This window comes from Urocitellus parryii, chromosome 2 (genome assembly GCF_045843805.1).
Source record: "Urocitellus parryii isolate mUroPar1 chromosome 2, mUroPar1.hap1, whole genome shotgun sequence".
Classification (NCBI taxonomy): Eukaryota; Metazoa; Chordata; class Mammalia; order Rodentia; family Sciuridae; genus Urocitellus; species Urocitellus parryii.
This window is the reverse complement of record NC_135532.1, coordinates 182,824,651-182,842,911: the sequence shown is the minus strand read 5'-3', so window position 1 is coordinate 182,842,911 and position 18,261 is coordinate 182,824,651. Positions and strand designations below refer to the sequence as shown.

At 42.6% G+C, this 18,261-nt stretch overlaps 1 protein-coding gene and 1 long non-coding RNA gene across 4 annotated transcripts in view; one reads left to right on the top strand and one right to left on the bottom strand.

The window, feature by feature from the left end:
- Masp1 (MBL associated serine protease 1) overlaps positions 1-12,132 on the bottom strand; it is a 63,507-nt gene extending 51,375 nt beyond the window's left edge. The window contains exons 1-2 of one of the 3 annotated variants that reach the window (XM_026389391.2): positions 11,790-12,132; positions 6,236-6,467 (exon numbers count right to left, since the gene is read on the bottom strand). In XM_026389391.2, coding sequence (XP_026245176.2) covers positions 6,236-6,467; positions 11,790-11,809 — 252 coding nt within the window. In that variant the 5' untranslated portion in view covers positions 11,810-12,132. The remainder of the gene's footprint in view (positions 1-6,235; positions 6,468-11,789) is intronic. The other 2 variants (XM_026389390.2, XM_026389392.2) reach the window with 2 other exon arrangements.
- Positions 11,588-18,059, top strand: LOC144253324 (uncharacterized). Its single transcript, XR_013343278.1, has 3 exons — positions 11,588-11,697; positions 12,072-12,152; positions 12,309-18,059. It is a non-coding gene; the product is annotated as an uncharacterized LOC144253324 (long non-coding RNA).
- The last annotated feature ends 202 nt before the right edge of the window (positions 18,060-18,261 follow it).

The following is an 18,261-nucleotide window of genomic DNA, read 5'->3' as shown; positions in this document are numbered from 1 at the left end:
CCTTATGGGTCTTTAAGCCCTGTCTCAAAATCTGTGCCAGCATGTCCCAGACAGCTGGATTCCAAACTCAGTGCACTTCTGCACACTTTTATAGCTCTCTAAATCTTCTTGTCCTCTTCATGATACTGCTAGTTACTGGTGATCGGTTCAGCTCCCTCACATGCTGAAGTAGAATGCTAGAGAAGCATGCGGAGGCAAGCATATAAAGCAGGGTTTCTTTTAAAAGGGGTAACAGACTTCTCAGGAGGAAGAAGGGGGCCATGGTTGGTATCCTGGTCTCCCAAGAAGTGAGGGTGTTCTACCTTTTTAACATCATAGAGTTTCTTTGTTCTCCTGCTCTTTTCCCCCTTATTAATCTCTCTTCTTCCTGAGGAGGTAATGGAGGCCCAGGAGATGCTCTGGTGGAATGCCCAAAAAGTGAGAAACAGATGGGCTGGAGGGGTAAGGTGGAGTGATCATGGCAGGAAGGGGGTCCAGGGTACATTAATGAACAAGGTTTACAACTCTCTGTAGGGAGGGACAATCCCTGGGACAGGTTACCTTAGCAACAGGTTGGAGCAGGGGCAGGTTATCTTGATAAGGGTGGAGGAAGGGCTCTGAAGCATTAGCATTTCAATCCCTCAGGGGCAGTCTCCAACTTTCCTGGACCCAAATTGACCTCATTTCTTTGATCCAACTGGATTCACCTATCCATACTGACTGTCTTTAATTCTGGCTTCATTAGTGTTCCTGATCTCCATTGCTGGGAGAGTAGCACTCTGTCGTCCTAACCTGACTGTGAAACCTCTGATTCCTCCCTCTCCCTCTCCCATGCACAGCCAGTCCCTGTGGCATTTACCTGCATGGATCTCTGCCTGGGCTTCCACCGTGCCCCTAGATCTTCTGGGGTTCCTTGAAACATATGTTAGGTTCAACTGGCGCCTCATTCAATCTATTCAATACATACCTCAACGTGGCCTTTTCAACGACTTCAGTTTCTTTGGCTTTACTCTTTTAACTCTCCTTACCTATTTTTCCAGATCAAAATTCCTCAAACATACCCCTAATTGTGTCACCTGCGTCCTGTCTCCCGCCCCCAAACATTTCAAAACTTCTAATTGGATCCCCTAGCCTGAAATGCCAAAAGATGCCAGGCACAGAGTGTGGGTGAGGGAAACGGGCTGCTTTGTGCTGCTCTTTAGACAGAAACATACAGCACAGGAAATGCACAGTGATATTCTTCTCAAACAATATCTTCACGGATTTGTCCTGTCCTCAATTGCTTTCACCTCTTCTGCTTTTTGTAGAGCACTAGGGGAAAATATTTAATGTTCTTCACGGTATGAGAAGCCAGAGAGAGGTGAGGAAGCTTTGGCCTGTGGGAGCTGTCCAGATTGGGGGACTCACCTACAGGACTTTTTGCGTCTACCCGGTCCAGCTGTGTTGTCATACTGGACACCATCAAAATTGCCAGATGTAGAGATGAAAAATTTTGTGTGAGATCAGAAATTTCATGTTGACATTATTCATTTTGTTGCTGTTGTTGTTATTCCTTTTTTTTTTTTTTTTTAAACATAGAGCCAGACAATTCTAGGTTGGTCAATAACATACATCTGTAGGATTAATTCAACCTGTTGATCATGTGTTTGTGGCTTTGGGTATGTGTGCTGAGGCCCACATTTACCAACCATTTCTTAGTCTCTCCCTAGGTGATCTTTCTGGGCTTTTCTCTTGTACCTCCCTAAAACACATCAAATCTGTCTCATTCCATCCTCCATACCATGGTGGCTTTGCTGAGACACCCCATGTAAGGAAGCACATTGTTGAATTCCTATGTATCCTTCAGGACTTAATAGAAGCATCAATTGTTTCTGAAGGCTTTCCTGATCACACAGAAATGACCACTCCCAAATATATATGTTGTCTTATGCCCTTTATGCTGCTTTGTTTGACTTTAATTTATCAATTATGTGATTATCTCATTATATACTATGAAACCAAATTCCTGGAGGGCAGGGCTACCTTAATTATCCTTTGTGGGGCCAGTTTGGGTACAGTGTACAGCGTAGGATAGGTTTTCAATAGAATGCTTGGATTTCATGATAGAAAATGAAAGGTTTTCAGAGTGGTGCAATCAAAGCAATGTTTAAGAATCCTCTGGATATATGTGAAGCATGGACTAAAGCAGATACCTGATAGACTTTGGGAGGTATTGCAACAGACTAGGTAAGAAGAATAAGAATTGGAACTAAGGCTAAGTGGAAAGAATGGGAGAAATGTTGATTTCATCAAGGACAGGCTAATAGGAGAATAGTGGCATTGCATCATAAGAGCATTAAACAGATATCAACTGAATTTATGCACAATGAAAGAGAGAGAGAGAGAGAGAGAGAGAGAGAGAGAGAGAGAGAGAGAGACCCAATTAGGTGATCCATGCCCCATTTTTCAATGAACAGATGCGATGAAGTGAACTTGAAAATGACATGTATGAATCTGCTGTTCTCTTGGGGCTTCTGGTTTCTAAATAATTATGCCTCTTTCTGTAACTAGTGCCCTGCGGCTCCTTTCTCAGTCAACCATTTCATCTGGTGGTCAACCAAAGGAACTGTAGTTTGTTCCATTACAGAGAAATAATGTCCCTTCTTGACATGTTAAAAGATAATATTCTTTTATACTTAGGGGATTTTTAAGCATACATTTGACCATAGGCAGTATCTGCCTTATATTACAACTTAAAATGCTAATCATTCACAAGATGGGAATCCACTAATAAATCCATTAATATTTTTTTTAAAAAGACTGAGTATCTTAAGATGTAAATTCTGATCCAGGAATGATGCTGGCCTGTGAGCTGCCCTTCCTCAGGTTTTGGACATGACAATGATGGAGGTAGACCTTGATTTCTAAGGTCTTAGATGCATAGAATATCAGGGTTAGGTATAACTTAGACACCATCTGGCCCAACTCCTTGCATTTGACAGAGTAGGAAAGAGTCCCCTCCAGTAGTAGTCATGTGTCCACAGTCAGTTAGTACAGAATGACTAGCAGGACCTAGGCCTCCCGTCCCCACACCAGTGCCTGTGCTTTGCCTGTAGCATCAGCCAGCTGCGATTCATAGGCCTCATCGCTGCACTTCAGAAATTCACAGCAGCAGCCTCATTCCAAGGAAGCAGATAATGCTGTGCAGATGTGCACGTGCCTTGAAGACCAAGGACAGCGGGAAACCAGGCTGGGGAGGAATTTTCATAAATGTGAACATCCCGTCCACAGCCCTGGACTGGGATCCTGTTCTTATTCAAGCTACTGTTGTGCAGTCAGCAGTTCCGCCATGGCCCCTGGGATGGGCCTGGGTGGGAGAGGCTGATTGTGGGTTTGGACTGGGCTGGAAAGGATACCTATGAGCTGGAAGGTCCTTTAAAGTCTACTCCTCAGCTGCAGGGGAATCAGTCAGGGAGTAAAAAGCCTTAAAACAGGGGATCTAATCCACCAAAGGAAAAATCAGTCATATTTAAAATGCCTTTTAAAGGACAGTCGTGGTAGGATATACTTACATGTTCTACTCTAATAATGTGCCACTAAGACATCTTCAGCAGACTCTAAGCTTTAACCAGAGTGTTAATAGCCATGGTACTTTGAGAATTGGCTGCAATAAACAAGGTATTCCTGTTTTCTGGGATTATCCTATCTAGGATAATGAGGGTTTAGTGGGTTCATCTGAGAAATCCTGGCAAGAAGAATTAAAATTAGAATTCTGGAATTTAAGGTACCTTAGGGATCATCTCATACACCTTCTCATTGACAGGTGATATAACAGAGTTTTGGAGAGTGGTGTTGACTTATCCTGAGTCACAAGGCACACTTGTTTATGCTTTTATTCAAATAGAAAGAGACCACCTTCTCTCTCATTCAAAGCCAGAAAAAGAGCTAGAGCCTGGGAATGAAAAGGAAATTTGAAAAAAATGAACAGGTTTCACTATGTGTATAAGATTTCTGGATTAATCCAGAATTCAGAGGTGGAGTACTACAGTCTCTTGCATTCAATGAGAACTTGACAAGAGCCATCAGTTCTCAAGGTGCTGCAGAGTAGTGACCAAGGAGGAAGAGCAGGCAGAGTGAGCTTTGGGGTCACCTTCACCCTGGGCAACTCCACTTCTGTCTCTTTTCTATATTGGGCCTAATTGAAGGGTCATTGGAAGAACATGTTCACTAGGGAGAAAAAATTTTAAAACATCAACAACCTAGGAGTCGATGTGCCTTCAGAGTGCCTCTGCAGCCTGACATTCTGTGGGCTCTTGATTCTTGAGGGAAATTGTTCAGGAGTGTGTGAACATAGACGCAGGGTCCTGTCTCCCTGTGAGCACCAGTTGTCAACTGATGAGGATGCAGCTTTCTACAAAAGTGAGATCTGCTCATTTTCCCTGGCTGCCAGGGACATGGCTGTAGTGAGGCTAGTTCCATGCAAGGAGGGCATTCCCAGAAGAGTCACTATACAAGCCCCCTCCCCAAAGAAGCCAATTTCCCCCAAAGGAATTAGACAAATGCATCTAATTCAGAGATCCAGATGAAGATCTGTAGGGCACTTCAGGTAGCAAATCAGTCCATGAGTTGCCTCAAATAGACTGTTTCTTTACAATGCCAAGAGATCCTGCTTTCTAGACTCCTCTCTCTTTGTAAGGGATCGGATCTTCTGCATCCTGATAAGGTGATAGTCCCTAGCACACAGCATCCAAAAAACTGCAGCACCTCACCTGGCAATGTTCTAGGACACTGACAATGTCAGGAGACAGTTTGGGTTTTCATAACTGCAGGATTCTCTGGCTCAAAATGTCAATAGCGCTGAGATTGAGAAACCCCAACATGCAGCATCAAGGGCTATTTCTTGTGAACTCAGAATATTTAGTTACAGCATCTCATGTATAAAATGAGTTAAAGAGGAGTGGGGCCACAATGCCATCTTGTGCCCTTGGAAACACCTGTAGTTTCCTGAGGCTCGGTGGAGCATGGCTTGTGGGCTCTTTGGTGTGGCCAAAAGAGTATAGGATTCAAGGCCATAAGATGGGAGTTGGGACCTTGATCTGCCATCCACCAGCTGTGCAATGTTATGTGAGTGACTAAAACTTCCTGGGTTTGTTTCTTTGTTGTGAAATGGGAGAGTAGTTACTATCATAGGTTTGTTTAAAGGTTTAAATGAGATGATAAGTTCAAAAGCACCTTACAAACTCACTACTTAGCTGTGGATAAAACATTGTCTAAGGCTACCTTTTGCTGAATGACTGTGGGAAAATAAGACTACAAGAATACTAAAAACACGTATCATCCACTCTGAAGTTATTTGATGAGAACCTCTCCCAGGAAGCCAGAGAGAGCTTAGAAAGTAGGTTCCTGGGTCTACGCGCCTTTTAAAAGTAGGTACAACTTTAATAAACTTGATCTCTCAGAATACTCTGATCCATCCCTGCCCCACTTTAAAGTGAGAACATCTCACTCATGGCAATTTTTTATGAGTACTCTCTAGATTCTAGGAAATATTGTTGGATATTGTATCCTCTTCAGCTCTCCCCTAAGACATTTTTAAAATACCCTTCTGATAGCGACTTCCCTTGCTGCCCATGCCCTTTGCTGGTGAATTGCCAACCCCTTAGCCTGGCATTAAGACCCTTCAGAATTGGACCCTGACCCTGCCTTCCAGTACTGCTTCCTCCTGTGGGCTCCAGCATACCCTGCACTTTCCAAACACTTGATAATTATTTGGAGGAATTGGGTAATGCTTTCTAATACTTCATCTTTGGGCACAATTATGGCTATGTGTCTGTCTGACTGCTGCTTCCTCGGGGGTCTCTGTTCCTCTTGCCTTGGAACCTTGGAGTGGGAACTAGTGAAGACATTACAGACTGGAGAACAGAATTGTGTGTAAGTGTGTGTGTGTGTGCGTGTGTGTGTGTGTGTAGGGGATCAAAACCAGGGCCTTGGGTTTGCTAAGCAAGCGCTCTACCTCTGAACTACACTCTCAATCCTGAGAAAGAAAACAAAAAAATGTTGTGTTTGGCTGGCTCACACACCAGTAGCCCAAGTTCCCCTTGTGGTCTTTTCTAGTTCTACCTACTCAGCTTGAACTTGTCACCCCCTACCACCTTCATTCATCACATTGTGTCCTTGGGTGGCCCTGTGAAGGAAGAGACAGTGTCTAACCCACCTAGACTTCTTTAACTCCTAGAGGAGAGCCTGGCCTCATGAGAGAACACATTGGTGGTCTCACCTTCACGTAGTCATATTCACAAAGGTAGGAAGATTCCAAGTTGAAGTGCATGAAGTAAAGCTTGATCCGAAACCCCTCTGGGACAGTGATATTCCAAGTCACCTCTGAGTCACTGGGATAGGAGTCCGGGTAGCCAGGTGACTGGATCTGGCCAAACATGTCATTCAGCTCCACCGTGTGGGATGAAGCCTTCAACAGGGAGAAGCACAGAGCATGACAGAGAAGGAGCCACCTGAAAGACACGAATGTGATTCCACTTACATTCCTGGACGCAGGGCCCCAGCTAAACTGAGTCAGTGGCCCAGAGACCAACTCCTCGCATATCCCTGCTGTAGATCCCCTCATCTGGGCCTTGCTTACCTCGTCTGTAATATGGGAGGAAGGAACTAGGTGATTTCTGAAGCTGCTTCTAGTTTTGCTCTTTTAAAAGTTTGATAAGAGTATTAAGCTTTTCCAGAAAGTACCATATTATTTTACTATTGAAAAGATAACTTACATTATTAGGTAAAAGTTGGTCTCATTTCTTCAGTTTGGCTTCCTTTAGGAATCATAAACTCTTTATGCATTTTTCTAAAATGTAAGTAATAACAGCATGGTAATATTGGGATGAGATTTACATTCCGTGGTGGAATCTGGAGACCTTAAACCAATTTAATATTTTGAAAGAAGTGTTGCATTACCAAATCAGTCATGGCATGCAAAATCTTGAATAAAATTGGAATGAGCAAAGGAGTATCCTTGGTAAGGTTCTAATACAAGGGTTAAAAGCCTCTAATTCATTTCTGTAAGAATCCAGGATAACTGTTGCAAAAAGCGGGAAGGGAAATTCAGTAAAACTCTCAGAACATGCCAAGCTCAGATGGCGCAATAAAGAAACAGAGTAACCAAGGCTGGTCGAAACCTAATGGTCAACACTTGCACACCAGCAACTGGCAAATGATCGCTTCCCACCAACACCCAGGGACTTTGAACTCAAACATCCAAACATGGCTGGACAGCGTGTCTTCTCATAGATTCCTGCTCTCGTTTCTGATTTCTTTTAGTGGTGATCTCATCTACCAGCTCCCTCAGCCTGAAAGGCTGCCATTCTCCTGCCTTTTACACCACATATAATCGTCACCAAATCTTTTTGACTCTTCTGCCTGTTTTGGAGACCCATGTCTCTTTCTCTCTAGTCAATTCCTTAATTTAAACCCTCTTATCTGGACTATTTCTATAGCATCCTAACTGGTCTTTTGGTCCCCTTATACCATTCAGCAATCTTCTGCCAAAGCTGGTTTCCTATGACATAGATGCCACCATCGTGCTACACTGTGTCTGCAGGTACAACACCTGCCTTGGAATGGCTGACAAGTCCCTTTTGGGTCTGGTGCTGATCTGCCCGTCTAGCCCTCTCTCAGTGCCAGTCAGGCCATCCCCTTCCATGCCTCAGCCCCATGGCACATGCCCTGCTCATTGCTCCTCTGCTGATGTCCCATTTTTCTTTCCTGGGCTGTGAATTATCTCTTCATCGCTTCAGATTCCACAGCCCCCTATTGGAGTGACGGCCACACTGCAGTGCTTCAGGCCCAGCCTTTGAAGTTGAGGGTACTTGGGTTCAGTTCCCAATTCTCCCATTTACAGCTGTGAAAACATGGGCAACTAGTTTCTCTGAGTTCTAGTTTCCACATATGTAAATGAGCATCATCGTCCCTACTTGACAGGATTCATATAAACATTAGCAATAACATATGTCAAGGATCCAGTGTAGAGTCTGCTATATTGTAGATTATAAATGAAAGAAGGAAGGGAGGAAAGAGAGTCTGAGACTGACAGACCAGTCTAAGAATTACAAAAGTCAACGTTGGGAAACTGTGACAGCATTTTTGGATTAGTAGTTTTATCTTTGCTAATCAGGAAGTTGCTTCCTGGCCAGGACTCCCAGTCACGCATTCAGATGTATATTTGTATATATGCATACAGATGAATTTTTGAGTGTATACACACAGCAAGAGAAGTACATTCATAGATTATCTGGCTATTTCATGTATTATTTACATAAAAGATAAATAGATAAATATAAAAAGGTCTGCAAGGATAGACACCAAGGTATTATTAGTGGTTGTCGGTGGAAGGGAAATAGGAGTGTTTTTAGTTTTGTGTATGCAAAATATTCACATTGGTCTAGAAGGACCATGTGCTATTTTTTCAATAAAAGGAAAATAAAATAGTGTATTTTTTTCCCCAAGGCTCTTACAATAGCAGCATGTGGGATGCTATTAAGAAAACAAAATATTTTAATCCAATTGCCACTGTCAATATTTTTTTTTTTTTACACCAATCTGTGAAGGAAGGACCCCAGAGGCAGTGATCAGGGAAGGCACAGGTCCAAGTTCTACAGTGAATTAGGAAGGCCCATTCCAGAAACTCCAACTTGCAGGGCCCAGGACTCGAGATTTCAAGTGAGGAAATGTACTGTCATTAACAGGGTTGGGAGTTTATGCTCATCCATCCCAAGGAGGGGAGAGTAGATCGACTTGAGGCCCTGCTTTTATTTATCCTACCCATTTTAAGGAAGTGGTGGAGCGTCTGAATTTGTTTTCTTGTCTATTACCTGGTGATAATAACGGTTTCCCACAGGCCTGCTGTCCTCAGGAGCTTTGGAACATACTTGGTTAAGTGTCCAGCCCTGGGCAAACATTATTGCTGATTGCTCCATCATGCTGCTTCCCAAAAAGCAGGTGTTAGGCATAAGCTTTGGCTCCCAAACTGGACTTCCCTGCAATAGCGACGACTGATTACGTAAGGCTGAAAGGTCAACTTTCTCTATGTCTGCTTGTTCCAGACCACATAGAGGAGTGTCTCAGATTCCTCAGGCCGAAATATGTCAAGGGCTGGTGGCTGACTGGTCCGTCTATCCTAGAAGCCCCTTGCCATGTATGGTGGGCAATTGGTCAGCACGGGAGGAAGGCCTGTTGGCATCTAACACAGTTTCAAACATAACGAAGCAAATATCTCCTTTCACATAATGGGCCTGAGCATATGCTTGCTTGCTTGCTTGCTTTAGGGGCTATAAATCGAAGAATCTTAAGTGGCAGATTTCATTCCCCATCACACCCTCTGAATGGTTTTGGCTTCTCATATACCAGGCACCAGCTGTACAATTCCTGACACCTGTTATCTATCCTGTGGCTCATCAAAGAGTTGAGCTCCATTTGCTTGAAATGTCAAAAGTAATATACAGATTTCATGGGCTCCTCCGTGGGTGCAAGCTCTTGGGGATATGTAAAGATGCCCCTTGGGGATATGACGGAGCAATAGGTGGCACTTTCTAGCCCTGCCACACTCACTCCTCTCACTTCAACGTACACAACACCAGGCCTCCCTTTGTAAGTTGAAGAGTTGGAAGGGACTGTTGAGCTCCTTACGCTCCACCCTCATTTGACAGGTGATGAAAAGAATACCCCAAGAGATGTCACATCATGCCCAAGACCATATGGTGAATTTGCTTCAACGAAGAAGGGAATAACAAAGGCTCACAGAAGAAGTTGGGTCCATGCCCATATCATGCCCAGGCAGCTGGCCAAAGCAATTAACCCTGTGAAAAATAATTTTAAAATCCATGGCTTTGGGGAAATTTAAAAACTACTAATGCCTGAGCCCTTCTCCCAGGAGCTTCTGGTTTAATTGGCTTGGGCTGGGGCCTGGGCATGAGCATTTAAAAGCACCACAGGTCATTCTAGTGTGCACAGGACTGAGAGTCTAGAGGAGCATAGTAGGACAAAAAATGCTGTCCTCGGGGCCCAAAGAAGATCCAAGTTTGAGTCTGAGGCTTTTCCAGATCATCAGTGTGGCTTTGAGAAACTTGCTCAACTGCTTTTATTCTCATTTATCCATAAACCCTTCGTCATCCTCAATCTGTAGTCTAGGTGACACAGTGCACATGAAACTGCCTTGCAACCTCTGAAGTGCTACAAGCATGTGAGGCAAGACCCTTTACAGACTTTTCTAGTGAAACACTTTTCTAGTCGCTGCTTTGCTATTCAGCAATTGAGTTCAATTCAACAAATATTTATTGAATGCCTAGCAGGAAACAGACATTATGTTAGGTGCTGGTCCTACAGAGATGAAAACACTGATCTCCCTGCTTCTCATAGAAGTCGGCATTTAAATAAGGAGGTACTCCAAAGACAATAGGAGACATCGCTCCAAAGCACAGAACAGAACAAAGGAGGAGATGCTTGCTCTGGGGGATGGAAATCAGAGAAAAGCAAGTGATATTTGAATGAGATCAAACCAACAGATCTTTTAGGTGGAAAATAAGGAGGAGGATTGCTCTAGGTTAAGGGACAAGCATATACAAAGACACAGGATTGTCACTGGTGTAGCTGGGCATTAGTGGTAGGGTGGGTTCGTTTCCTTGGCAGGTGATTCAGATATGGTTCAAAGTAGATGGGCATAAATACAATTTTGTTTTAGGGGAAAGAATGGAAAATGAAGTTTGATGGCAAGTTCAAAATTACGAAGGATTTAAAAAGAATGAAATGATTGAATTAACATTAAGGACTCGAGTATCTCTCTGCACTACAAGTAATTGGAATTCAGAGTTATGCAGCCGAAGCCCCTCATTGGCCTGGACTCAGCAAAGTTGCTGGGTGACTTTGCAGAAGAGAAACAGACAGAAACATCCCCCGATTTAGAGAAAAATCAAAGGGAAAAGAGCTACATAGGGACTTATAGAGAGAAAGGTTTTTGTTTTTTTAATATTTTTACTTTTTTGTATATTTCTAGCAGCAATAACACTTATAAATAGCAAAACTAATTAGAGTGGTTAGGTTTCCAGACCTGCAGAAAAAAACTTGTAAGGAATGTCTGATAAGGAACATTAAGTAAGATGAGGAATAAGAAAGGTTGAAGAGCTTCAAATCAATTAGAATTTAAAGTTTAAAGTCCTGGGCTTCGGAACTCCAAATGATCCTTAAAGAAATTGTGGTATCCCTTTAAGAGCCATTTGGTGCAATTCATAGCCTGATTCATGTCACCAGCTGCCTCTGATTTCAGTGAGAAATGCAGAAATTTATAGGGAACTGTAAAATGGGGACAGGTTTTGAGTTTTCTAAATTGGGGTTTCACAGGAAAACTTCTGAAACCACAGAGCTGGGCTGTGGGAAGCCAGTTTCTTTTCCGGTCAGAACAAATAAACACACAAATACACATCTAACTCTCAAAGTGTTGGGAGAGAGGACTCAACGGTCTTTGCAGAAGAGGAAAAGGAAAAATCAGCCTTGTGGGCAACGGGAGGAGGTCACATTGACCAGTAGGCAGCACCCTGCGCTGGCAGAGGGAGAAATTCGAGCTTCAGCTGCGCCCGCCAGAGCAGGCTTTTGCACAAACTCCAGCTTCCCAGGGGCATGTCTCCCGTGCATCCAGCCTCCCCTTCAGTGGGAGAGAACCTCCACCCCGGCCACCCACAGGACATGCAGGTGAGCCTGCCCAGAGAGAGGACGGACCCTCTGGGCCACTTGACACTTGGTTCCCCAAAGGGCACAGTGCCCTCTCCTGCCCTGGTACTCACCTCATTCTCCTGCCTTGCATGCTCCTGACTGCCTGGCCTGGGTCCCCTCTGCCGGACTAGTCTGTGAGATCGTCCCCGGTGTGGTGTCAGCGATGTCTTATCTTTGTTCTGAGGTCCCTGTGTGTCTCTGGAATTGGCTGGCATTCTCCATTCAGGTCACGCCTTCCCCTGCCTGCAACGGATCCCCTCTCCCCCTCTCTCCCTCTGGCTTTTCCTCTCTCCTCTCTCTCTCTTTGCTCTCACTGCTCTTCTACACACTCGGAATCTGTCTTCTTCCTTAAGAGATCTGCTCTGCCAGTCCCCTCCTTTATCCTGTGTGGCGGACTCCAGCATTGGAGAGAAAACAACTCAGAGCTCAGATAGGTACTCCCGCCCCCCCCCCCCCCGTGTGTGTGTGTGTGTGTGTGTGTGTGTGTGTGTGTGTGTGTGTGTGTGGGAAGAGGGCGGGAGAGGGACAAAGTCTAATTTCTTTTCAGCCTCCCATGCCTGATGTCTAAAATTTTTTTTGCTCTTCTTTAGGACATCAGCAAAAGAACATTAATTACACAGAAAGAGCCGACTAAGAAGGCAGTGCTAGCATCTACCCTAGGAAGAAAACATGTTGCAGATGCCAAAGCCTCCGACTATCTGCAAACGACTACAGGTTTTCCTGTGAGCCAAAACCCCTAGCAGACAGCATGTGGGAGCACCAAGTTCTGCAGTTAGTTACTTGTCTCTCCCCACTTAAAAGCAACTCGGTGCCATTTACCAACTCAGAGTATGCAGAGGTCCAGTCCAGCCTAGGAAGGATCCCTCAGTGCCAGGAGGCCAGGTGCCCTAGAGGTATAGCAAGACCTGGGCCCATGTATATGTCTGTGTCGATGGTTTGTGGAGAAATGTAACACTGGATCGGAGCTGAGCTGAATAATAAGAAACACCTTCTCTATGATAATGATCCCCTCCACACTGATAAGTCCCTCTATAAGAACTTCCTCCACAATATAGCAACCAACTTTGAGGAGGGAGAGGCAGGTTTGAGTGTGAAACACAGGTTTTATTGAGCATCTTTTCTGTGTTACAGCATCTTCTCTGTGTTTCTTAAATTACTTTCACAAACTTGTGAGGGTCCTACTATTATATATTTCTTTTTTTCTTTTTTTTTTTATAAATGAGGAAACAGGCTCAGAGATTATCTAATTTGCCAAGTTTACCTAGCAATATATTTATTACTCCCCACCACTACTACAACAGATTAATTGTTTTCAGTTATTTTTATATCTTAAAAAGGGGGATAGTAATATTATTCCCATTTTCCATATGGGATAACTGCCCAGAGAGGCTAAGTAACTTGCCCAGAGTCACACAGATAGTGTTTGAGGAAGAATTTGAGCTCTTGTGCATTGTATATCATTGCTTCTTACTAATATATTATAATGCATGAAGAATTTCAAACACACAGCACACATACACGCAGAATTCACCGAGAACCCCAATTTGATTCATTTTGAGGAAAGCATTAGACTCAGAGACAGAACTTAGCTATAATCTTTTCTTTTTATCCAAGCTGATTACATACTTTGGGCATAGTAATTTAATATCTCTTATCTTATTTTTGCATTTGCAAAATGGAGGTTGCCATGAGGCTTGAGATGAGATTATGCCCGTGAAAGGGCTATCTTAGTTGTCCAGAGGGCTACCTGCTATTCAAACCCAGGAGGCAAGTGCGTGCACTCCCTCTCTAAGACGCCATTCCTCTGGCACATTTTGGGGACCGATGACTTGAGCTCTCACTGTAAGTCATGTCCCATTTTCGCTCCAATCTCATTCCACTTGAGAATGTCGGTCTTGCCAAGCCTGGCATTATCAGGAGACTGTGGTCAAGAACACAGGTACAAGTATATCAGATGAGAACATATGTTTGAACTCAGGCACAGTTTTCACAAAATGTTGCTTTCTGTTGCAGGCAGGGTAAGAGAAACCGCCTTTAAAATTCCCATTAAAAAAGAATCTCAGGCTCCTCAGACATCAAATAACTCTCACAAGACAACATTTTAATGATTTAAGTGTAAATGAATCAGAAACACATGGACTGCATTTCTTTTGGAATACACAAAGGTTTTAAAACCAAAGGAGAAAGAACTTGGCAAAAACGCACACAGTGCTGCGCAGAGGGCCCTGCCCAGGAAAGACTCCCTGGATTCATGCTGCCTCTGAGCTCGCCCTCCCCGATTTTAGGGGACACACTGGGAAAGGCAATCATCTGTTCTGGTTCTGGGCACAGAGGGAAGAGCTTGGAAGAGAAAGTCACCGTTCCCTCTTGTTCTCAAGTGTCATAGAACAATTAGGCCTCCCAGAATAATTTCCTGGCGGTGTTTTTCCAAGGCTGCCAGTGTTCAATGGCAGGCATTTGAAATATGTTCGAAGCCAAAGTTCTGCCAATATACAGCAGATCTGATATGTGTGCTTCCCTGGGATTTAGCCAAGACTCAGAGAAAATCTGCATGAGAACTGTAACTGGCTCAGTGAGGGATCTGGGGAGAACCAGCGCAGATCCACATAGGGTCAGACCGCATTTGCGACAGTGTCCTGTGCTTTTGATGTGAACTCCTGGATGTCATTATCAGATTGTGGGTGGGGCAGGGGAGGCATGCAAGGGACCGGGACTAGGAGAACTGGGCTCAGTGTCTGTGAGCTGAGTGTGACCTTAGGAGAGTCATTTTTCTTTCTTGGGGGAGGACATCAGTTTGCTCAGCCATCAAATCCATGCATTGGACTCAGCTGAACTTACTGAGCACACTAATGTGAACGTGAAGGTCGTGCAATGATAGTGTGAAGGAGGCTCAGTGGATCGTGAGACCACTGAAGAGTCAAGGTATCTTGAGTACTCAAGGTATCTAGAGTAGTCTTCGTCATCTTGGCACTTGCTTTTTCTGTGGTCACCATTCATTACTCAGAATTCCTTCATAGATATTCAGGGGTGGGGGGAATAGAACTTAAAGGGTTTCAATGAGTTTTTTTTTTTTTAAGTTTGACAAAAATGGTTTAAAAATGAATATGAGGAACTATTAGTTTATTTAGAATCATACAAGTGTATGGTGTTGGAGGTGGCCTGGCTGCTCTTGGGTTACTGTCAGAGGGGGGCTTCAGAGAGCTTACCTCTGTGGAATACTGCTGCAGCATTCCTACCACTGGAGGATTTGGGTTTACATGTTCTACCAAAGTATTTATTTTGTGTAACTCCTGAGTGCAAGTTTCTGGAATTCCATGAATGTGTCCGACAATGCAAAGAATTTGGGTGATAGGTTTTTTGGCAAAGCCGGAGACCCAGGGCTCCCTATAGAATAACTAAGAAACTGATAAATAGATCCAAAGACCGTAGCTAGAGTTAAAATTTGGGTGGTTCAACATATTGACTAACTGTGTTGAAAGTAATTTTAAAAATGCCAAACCTGGAGCTACATCCCAGGAGATTTAAATTCAATGAATCTTTGTAAGGGCATCTGAATTTGCAATTTTAGAATCTCCCCTGGTGTGATTTTGCCATTTTTGGTAATGTAACATAATGGTACATCTTATAATTGATGGTGTCTTAGATTTGATGAGATAATACCTAGTAATACCACACTCTTTCATGTATGTTTTTGCATGTAATAGTCACATCTTTTTACAGATGAAGACCACATTGTTCAGAGAAAATGAGTGTGTCTGTAAAGGAATGATCATTGTCTGGAGTTCAGGCTCCTAATCCCAAATCCAGATTTTTCCCCCTCATCTACAGACTTCTGATACTTCCTGTGGAATTTAAATATTCATGAGTCATGCTGTCATGGGATTACACAATTTTTCAGAGAAGGAAAAAAAATAGCTTACATTTAAAAGATGAACACTTAGGATCTGATAGGGGCTAATTAAGCCCCCCTTGAACTCATATGTTGACATCCCAACCCCAGTACCTCGGACCATGACTTTGGTGGCTTACAAAGAGGTGATTAAGTTACAAGGGGGTCTATGGAGTAGGCTCCAGTCCAACATGACTAGTGTCTTCTGAAGAGATGAAGACACAGCCATGCAGGAGAAGACCACAGGAAGAAGACAGCATTCTTCACACCCAGGACAAAAGTCTCAGAAGAAACCAAACCTGCAGCACTTGATCCTGGACTACAAGCCTCCAGAATTCTGCAAGAATATATTCATATATATTAATTAATTCATGATTGCACTAATTAATATGATGAGTAATTAATAATTATTAGTACATCAACATACCATTCACACCTCACTAATTTTCTCACCTAAATCCATCCTGTACCCATTACGGTCCTGTCTACTCCCTGTGTCTCCCCTCCCTGGAAGTTCTCCAGGAATTAGGGTCACATGGAGCAAGCAGACTCGACCACGGGCCAGGAGCCAGGAGCCACAAAAAGCAAACAATCAGCTGGAGTTCCACCATGTGGGGGACAGCTCTCAGATCTGGGAGGAGTTAGGACCCTGACTTCCCTAACTCCCTACAGCTATTTCCTGAACATTGCTTTCCCACCCTCCTTCCAAATTCTCCTGCTCTTTTTCCACTCTGGCTGTTCCACACCCTTCTCACCTCTGTCATTCCTTCACTCTTTCCAGAAGAACTTAGGTTTGTGGCACTGTTGTTCACTCTCCTTCCCAATTCCAACCAAAAAACCCTGGGGACACTAGAGTCTTCAGTTCCATCTCCATCTTTGAAGAAATATTTGTTTCAGTTTTTCAAGAAATGAAAAATATGTCATTAAGCCTCAGTCTGAAAGGATCTACTAAGCCACAATTGGGACATGTAGTAGAAGAGTTATATCTAGGAGCATTTACTAATCTTTCAGTATATCAAGGAAAACTATCTTAAAAATTACTGGAGAACAAAAGTTAAATTGTCTACAAAAGAATGAAGATCAGATTAACATCAGATTTCTAAATTGCCATTCAGAAATAAGGGGAAAATAGAAGATCGTTTAATGTGCAAAAGACATTTAAACTTATAATCGTACACAAGTCAAAAGATACTATGTACAGTTGAAGATGGAACAAGGATATATTCAGACTTTAAAATTTACCATTAAAGACCTTTTCAGAAAGCATTACTGAAAAATGTGCACCAAGAGGGACAAAATTGTTAGAGATAGTATTGACAATACTGTGGAGAAATGGTGTTATGGTTTAGAAGATATGAGGTATCCCCCAAAAGTCCGTGTGTGAGACATTGCAAGAAAGCTTAGAGGTAAAATGATTGGATTAGGACAGCCTTAACCTAATCAGCACATCAATCCCCTGATAGATATTAATTGGGTGGTAACTATAGAAAGGCAGGTTGTGGCTGGAGGAGGCAAGTTGCTGGAGCATGCCCTTGGAGGGGATCAGTCTCTTTCTGCTTCCTGGTGGCCATGTCTGAGCCACTTTCCTCCATCACACTCTTCTGCCATTATATTCTGCCCGATTTCAGGTCCAGAGCACTGGAATTAGAAATCTGTGAAATAAAACCTCTGAAACCATGAACTCCAAATAAATTTTTCTTCCTCTAAAATTGTTCTTGGCAGGTCTTTCGATCACAGTAGCAAAGAAGTTAACTAACACCAATGGGTATATTCATACAATGCATGTGAGTGTATAAAGTGACACTTTTCTAAAGGGTAATATGGTTCTATTAGTGAAATAAAAATGTGCTTATCTTAAAAATCAGCAATTTTACTTTAAAAACACCCTCACATATATAAACATTTTTGTTGTAGTATTATTTGTCAAGGAGAAAACTGGACCTCAACAAAGAGTGGCTAGTTATAAAATGTTATATTCATACCATGAAATATTAAACACTAATTAGAAAGAACAAAAATGATCTATATGAATCAATATGGATTTGACTCCAACCCTTTTTGTTATGTGAAAAGGGCAGGTTGAGTAATGTACATATCTTAAGTCCACTACTATTATTGTGTTCCTGTCCATTTAGTTTTGTTAATATGTACTTTTTATATTTAGATACTCCAATGTGGAATATATATATATATATCTTATATCTTCTTGATCACTTTAACATTATACAGTGACCACCATCTTTGTCTTTTGTGACCAATTTTGACTGACAGTCTATTTTTGTGATATAAGTGTACCCTCCCCTACTCTCTGTTTACCATTGCGTGTAATATCTTTCACTATCTTTTCATTTTCACCTTATGTGTATCCTTAAAGGTGACATGAGTCTTTTAATAGGCAGCACATTATTTCATATTGTTTTCTACAAAAAAAATCTTGTCTTGTCATTCTATCTTTCAACTGTAGAATTTTATTTACATTTAATAAAAGTTTTGATGGTAAGGCTTTTGTTGTTGTGTTTTGTTAACTGTCTTTTTGTTTTTTTTTTTTGTTGTGCAGTTTGAGTGTTTCTTTTTCTTTTCTTGCTGTCTTGTGATTTGGTGATTTATCTGTGGCAGAGTGGTAGGTTTATATTCTTTTGTCTTCACCATTTATG